The sequence below is a fragment of the Chinchilla lanigera genome, unplaced genomic scaffold, assembly GCF_000276665.1.
Source record: "Chinchilla lanigera isolate Chin_1 unplaced genomic scaffold, ChiLan1.0 scaffold00136, whole genome shotgun sequence".
NCBI lineage: Eukaryota > Metazoa > Chordata > Mammalia > Rodentia > Chinchillidae > Chinchilla > Chinchilla lanigera.
Window position 1 is genome coordinate 2,354,895 of NW_004955537.1, and position 7,212 is coordinate 2,362,106.

General features: G+C 42.1%; 1 protein-coding gene across 2 annotated transcripts in view; it reads left to right on the top strand.

The window, feature by feature from the left end:
• The window catches only part of Ermap (erythroblast membrane-associated protein (Scianna blood group)), a 20,644-nt gene extending 14,613 nt beyond the window's left edge, over positions 1-6,031 (top strand). For both annotated transcript variants that reach the window (XM_013507745.1, XM_013507744.1), the window contains 4 exons: positions 705-725; positions 823-849; positions 2,681-2,707; positions 4,873-6,031. In XM_013507745.1, the coding sequence (XP_013363199.1) occupies positions 705-725; positions 823-849; positions 2,681-2,707; positions 4,873-5,597 (800 nt within the window). In that variant the 3' untranslated portion in view covers positions 5,598-6,031. The remainder of the gene's footprint in view (positions 1-704; positions 726-822; positions 850-2,680; positions 2,708-4,872) is intronic.
• The last annotated feature ends 1,181 nt before the right edge of the window (positions 6,032-7,212 follow it).

Genomic DNA, 7,212 nt, shown 5'->3' on the forward strand with positions numbered 1-7,212 from the left:
AAAATGACTCAGTGATAGTTTTTTTTTGGTACTGGGGATCAAATTCAGGACTTTATGCTTGCCAGGTGGGTGCTTGTGCTGCTGAGCTGTATCCCTGGCCCCTCAGTGATAATTTTAAATGAACTTGTAGACTCAAGAGGTACAGTGATAGGGGTGCTTGCATAACATGCATGAGGCCCTAGATTAGATCCTTAGTATTGCAAAAAACTAAATATATATGTATATATGATATATACATATATTGTGCATGTGTGTGTGTATATATATATGTGTGTGTGTGTATATATATGTGTGTGTGTGTGTGTGTATATATATATGTGTGTGTGTGTATATATATGTGTGTGTGTGTGTGTGTATATATATATATATATATTTCCTATATACACACACACACACACACACACATTTATATTCTCCCAGAACTCTACATCCATTTATATTGTCATTACCTATAGGTGTGAGATGTATTATTTATTTGGTCTGCAGGTAAGGTTTGGCTCACATAGGGATTGCTGACCCTCTGTTGTACTCTGGGGATGGCCCAGAGCCAGGAGCTATTGCTATTGCAGACATTCTTATGGGAAAGTTGCAGGATATGGCCGCTGAGGATCTGCTCTTGAAATACGGGGACAGGACTGGGACAGGAACATTGAGGCTAGGTAGTAGCCCACATTCTGATTTGTCAAACTATTTTTATTCTCTAGAGAAACTCCGGAGTGAACTGAGTAAGTTTCTCATGTTCCTATAACTTCCATAACAACTTACCTCCCACTGTCCCAGTGTTGTCAGTGAGAGCTCATCCTTTCATTTCTTCTCCCACAGAGTTGAAAAGAAGTGCAGCCAACTCAGGTGAGATGCACTTGCCCGCGTGTGATTCCCGACCTATGGGAGGTCTCATGTTATCTAGTGCTTTAATGATCTTGTGTTAGTCAGCTTTCCTTCACTGTGACAGAGTACTGGAGATAAACAATTATAAAGAGGGAAGGTTTGTTTTAACTCACACTTTTGGAGGTTTCAATCCATAGCCAGTTCACCAATTGCTTTGGAGCTTCTGGAAAGGCACAAGCTCTGATAAAAAAAATTTTAGGTAAATGGATGTACCCTGAGACCCTGATACTATGTAAAATAAGTCAAATGCACAAACAATGGGGTAAATATCACAGGGTTTCTCTTATACATAATTGAAATATATAGAAAATATATACCTTTTACAAGTGGGAAGGGGACCAAGAGTTGGAAGGAGGAGAGAGGTGTAGGAGGGGTAAGGGATGAAAAGAAGAATGAAGATGTGTTCCATACATGTGGGAACTCCCCATGAAGATGTAATCATCATGCACTGCAATCATGTACTAATAAGACTTTTGAAAATACAGTGTATGTCAAATCCAAAATGTCCTTTAAAAGCCCATATATTGAAAGCATATGATGCCGCCTTTGGAAGATGGGGCCTAGTAGGCAGAAGTTAGGTCACTCAGAGTGTGCCAGAGAAGGAGACAATGGGACCCAGCCCCTTACTCTTTGCTTTGTAGCTGCAGTTAAAAAATAAAAAAATTATTAAAAGTAAAAGACACATTGCCATTAAATCTCCCTGAGAATATTGTTCCTCCTCGGGAGGCTGAGGTAGGAGGACTGCTGTGAGTTTGAGGCCACTCTAGGCTATATAGTGAGACCTTGTCTCAAAACAACAACAACAACAAAAAGATATTCTGCTGGGCATGGTGCCACACACCTAAAATCCTAGTACTTGAGGGGCTGAGGCAGGAGGATTGCCATGAGTTTGAGGCCAGCCTGGGCTAAAAAGTGAGTTCAAGGCTAGCCTGAAATACATGGTGAGACCCTGTCTCAAAAAAGAAAAAGAATACTCCTTCTCAATTCAAACACACTTACCCTGTTGTTCTTGAACTGTTTCTGAAGCAGTTCTAGAAGTCCCCTTCCTGAATGTCTTTACAAGGTGTGATAAAAAAATATAACAGTGAGTGCTGCTACTGTGTATTACCTTGCAGAAAGACAAGCTCATAAAAACATCATGTGTATCCTCACTCACGTTATTCCCTGCCCTGGCACTGGACAACTTCTAGCTCTTCCACAAAGTCAAAGTGATCATGAAAGTTAAACGCTTGAACTGATTCAAGACATTGAGACAACCACAACAGCACAACTAAAGACATGAAAGAGGAGTTCCAGAACTGTTTCAGAAAGTTGCAAGAACAATGGGATGTGTTTGAAGCAAGAGAGAGTATTTGGAAGGGGATTAATGGCAATATAGTTTTTACTCTCAAGAAATTTTTAAAGAGTTAAGTATTTGCTGTAGTTTTTTGTTTTGTTTTGTTTGAGACAGAGTCTCACTGTGTAGTTTAGACTGGCCCATACTCACTGTGTAGCCCAGGCTGGTCTTAAACTCACAGTGATCCTCCTGCCTCAGCCTCCCAAGTGCTGGGATTAGAGGTGTGTGCTATCATGCCCAGCTCTTGCTTTTTTTTTTTGTCTCTTTGAGACAGGGTCTTGCTGTGAAGGAACTGGAGTCCTAACATCTCTTTCTGTGGCATGCCCCTATGACCTAACTTCCTCCCACTAGGCCTCTCCTCCCAATAGCACCATATGTGGAGGAACAAACCTTCCTCACATGGTCCTTTGGAAGATATTCACGATCCAAATTTAGCACCCTTTTCATGTCTTTCAGGCTGGAGAAGAGCCCGGCTGCATTTTGGTAAGTTATACCAATCTGATTGATCCTCATTTCAGAGCTCATCCTTCTGAAGGCTCTATAACCTTTAGGTTTTGCTCCATTCCTTTTGAAAGTGAATTGTACTTTGAAAAAAAAAAATTGTCAAATCTATTTACCTGTCTTTTTTTTTTTCTTTCTCAACACTGAGATGTACTGCACTCCCAGTAGTACTTAGCTTTATCCACATCCTTTTTAAAAATTTTGAGACAGGGTCTTCTAAGTTACATAGGCTGGCCTCAAATTTGTAATCCCCTGCCTCAGCCTTCTGGGTAGCTGGGATTACAAGTGTGTCCCACTGTGCCCAGCTGTACCTGCTTATCAAATTTTTAAAAATCTTTCTGATTACTTTTTTGAGGGTCACATTTAGATTTGGAAAGTTGGGGGCTGGGGATTTAGCTCAGTGGCACAGGGCCTGCCTGGCAAGTGCGAGGTTGTGAGTTCGATTCCTGGTACCAGAAAAAAAAACAACAAAACCTGCCCCCCCCAAAAAAAAAACCAAAAAAAAAATAGATTTGGAAAGTCTCTTTTCAGAGCGCTGATAAATATTAGGTTTGATCTTAAGAGGTTCCTTTTTTTTTTAAAATTTTTCCCCAGTTTGTCAGTTATTTCTTTTTTGTGACTTGTCTGCTCCTCTCTTAGCTGGACTACTTTTTTTTTTTTTTATCTTTTTGAGACAGGGTTTTGCTATGTAGTTCAGGCTGGCCTTGAGCTCACTTTGTAGCCTAGGCTGGCCTTGAACTCACAATGATCCTCCTGCCTCAGCCTCCTGAGTGCTGGGATTACAGACCTGTGCCACCACGCCCAGCTTGGACTACTTTTTGGTTGTTAATTTCCTTATAGTATTTTTTAATGCCCAAGTGTTTATTTTATGCAGCTGAATGCACTAATCTTTTTCTGTGTGGTGTTTTCAGGTGCTTTCCAGTTTGGGAAGTCCTTCCTAGTCTGCAATGGGGTAAACAGCCCCTGTTTCTATGCTTTTTCCACAGCCTTCTTTCTCTGCAGACCAGTTCTCTTGGAGGGGATAGCGACTAAGATTCTTAAAGAAGGGCATGAGTTGGCAGATGTCCCAACAATTATAGACTAAAAAAGATTTCATAGTATTATTCTAAAATATTTACACATCTTTCTTTGCATCTATTTCTTTTTTTTGGTTTTTCTCCGGTACCAGGAACCGAACTCACGACCTTGCGCTTGCCAGGCCGGTGCTTTGCCGCTGAGCTAAATCCCCAGCCCCTTGCATCTATTTCTTAATAATTTGTATATTTGCAGCAACTGGAACAAAATTGTTATTTTTACTGTTTTGGGCTCATTATTAATTTTCCAGGCCCTTAATTCCCATCCTGTTCACACTATCTTCCTTCCTGCAGAGTACAGGCAGAATCGATCAGCTGGTCACTTGAGATAACATAGGTAGTCTAGATCGGCGTTCTAGGATCTCATAAGCCTCCGCTCTTGCATTCACAGTCTAGCTTACTCCCACTGCCTAAGCCAAACATGGATTTCATAACTCTCAGAGAAGATCCTGTTTCCTATACTTAGGGGAGGAGGGAGACGTTCTATGACCTTCTTACAATCACCAATTTAAGTAAAAATCTTTTTCTCTGTTAACATTTTAAAGTGATCATTATAAGCAACAACTTTGGGTAACAAAATAAGCACCACACAAGTTAGTGTAGGAACGAGGTACAATCTCATGCATTAACTCATTAAATCTGCATGGCAACCCTTCAGTCTAGGTTCTACTATTATTCCCATTTTACAGATGAGGAAACTTAAGCTTAGAGAGGAATAACAAGCCCACAGTCATGCATGGAAAAGCTGAGACTCAAACATCAATCCTGTCTGTTATCAAACGTTAGATTTCATTGGAACATCAAAGACAAAGGTAGTTTTTCTCAAGATTAAAGTACCTTCACAGACAGATAAACTTTTTCCTCTTTTATTTTGTACCCTACTGCTAGATGACCTACTCTTTGAAAGACGGTATTCTTTAGTTCCAGTATGAGAGGCCAGGGACTCATGAAAAAAAGAAAAAATAGGTCAATGACAGTGGTCATAGAACTACAGATTATTTTTTCTTCCCAAGCTACCAAAGATACATGAAGACCTGGCTTCCCCAAACTTCTCCTCTCTGTGACTCTCTGCAGAGGCAGTGACCCTGGATCCAGATACAGCACATCCGAAGCTCATCCTGTCTGAGGACCGGCGATGCGTGAGACTTGGCGACACGAAGCAGGCTGTGCCCAACAACCCGCAGAGATTTGATTTCGTTGTCAGCGTGCTGGGCTCCGAGTACTTCACAGCTGGCTGTCACTACTGGGAGGTGCACGTGGGCGGCAAGACCAAATGGGTCCTTGGGGTGTGCAGTGAGTCGGTGCTCAGGAAGGGGAAGGTCACTGCCTCGCCTGCCAATGGACACTGGCTTCTTCGCCAGAGTCGTAGGAATGAGTATGAGGCTCTCACATCCCCACAGACCTGCTTCCGCCTGAAAGAGTTGCTAAGGTGTGTGGGGATTTTTCTGGACTACGAAGCCGGCATCATCTCCTTCTACAGTGTGACCAGCAAATCCCACATCTTTACTTTCACTCACACTTTCTCTGGCCCTGTCCGCCCTTTCTTTGAACCTTGTCTTCATGATGGAGGGGAAAACACAGCACCTCTAATGATTTGTTCAGAACTACAGAAATCAGAGGAATCAGCTGTCTGCAAGCCAGAAGAAAAACCCCATGCTAATGGAGATGTGTCCTTGAAGGTGAACCCTTCCTTACTGCCCCCGCAGGCCCCGGAGATTTTCCCATTCGATGACATGGTCCCGTCCTGGCCTTCTGACCTTGGCCCAGCCCTTCAAAAGCTCAAGGTTCCTTCTTTTTAGGGCTATGCCTCATGAACTGCTCCTGTGACCCTGCTAGATTTCAAGCCTTCTGGGTTTTAAGGCTCTTGAGTCAACACCTGATTCTGGAGTATCATTTCTCTTTAACTCAAATCCAGACCCTTTTGTACTTCCTATTTGTACAACTTTTCTCCTAGGGCTTCATTTTGAACCCTGCCTCTCTTCTAGGGACTTGAAATTCCCATTGCTCTAGAAGGAGATTCGTAAAAACCAAATGCTCAATTTAGGTTTAGGAGAAAATGTTGAATTGTGTCACCAGGTTTAACTTAGGGTCGGAGGAAGCATTCTTTACTTGAGGGAATATTTATAAGAATCTCTACCCGTCTTATCCTGTGCTCTGGCTTTGAAGAGATAGTTCCCAAGCCCTAGCTTCTTTCTTTTCCATCAAGGACTGTTCATTCCTTCTGTCTATCCTTTCCTCCCTTCCTCTTTCTTTCTTTCTTTCTTTCTTTCTTTCTTTCTTTCTTTCTTTCTTTCTCTCCCTCTCTTTCTCTCTCTCTCTCTCCCCTCCCCCACCTCAGGCCCCCAAAGTCAGCTTTTTAAAAGCAAATATGTTCTAGATCACACACCCTCCTTTTTTCTTCAGGAATGAAGGTAGGACAGAAGGTTAAAACATGCCATTCTTTACTATTTTTTGAAATTCAAGAATGGGGATTAAACCCAGGGCTTTTATACTGAGCTTCATCCCTAGTCATCTTTTATTTTTTATTTTGAGACAGGGTCTTTCTAAGTTGCTAATGTGCCCAGGTGATGCTCAAACTTGTGATCCTCCTGTCTCAGCCTCATAAAGTGTTGGATCTTTTCTTTTCTTTTCTTTTCTTTCTTTCTTTCTTTCTTTCTTTTTTTTTTTGGATGCTGTTTGCAGCATAATTAGGAGATATCCAGAGCAAGAGCCATAATCCTGAGAAGTCTGAGGAGCAGTCAGGGAGCCAGGAGGCACAGCTGCAAACAGAACAGTTCAGCTGTGTATGGCTCTGAACAGGTACGAGCAGATGAATCAGTCAGATGTGCTGGCCCTTTGGAATACCTTCCTGAGACTCAGAGAAGCCCAGGGGCAATTTAAATCACTCATATAGAGCTTTCCCCTGTAATTATTATACTGGAAGAGTTGGTGATTTCTGCAGGAAATAGTCTCTTGGGTCAGAGAGTATTGATTTCAAAGAAGTTGGCAGCCTTGTCATTTGAAAGGTGTGAGGATAAAATAATGAATCTGACTTTTGGGTGTGGATTGCAGAAAGAAGGCTACTTACTTTCAGGTCACACCATATGTGTGATCTGACCTATTTGTGGAGATATTGGCTGTCTGTTTGCAGATGGGAACATAGTTTGGCTCAACAGGAACTAGATCTGCCAATCAGAAGTCTTCCCACTAGTTTCTGTATTAGTCAAAGAAATAGTTCACAGTCATTCTTATGATTATGGAAGCTCCTAGGCTTTTTTTTTTTTTTTTTTTTTTTGGTCTTTTTGAGACAGGGTCTCGCTATGCAGTTGAGGCTGGACTTGAGCTCACTCTGTAGCCTAGGCTGGTCTCGAACTCACAACGATCCTCCTGTCTCAGCCTCCCGGGTGCTGGGATTACAAGCGTGTGCCACCATGC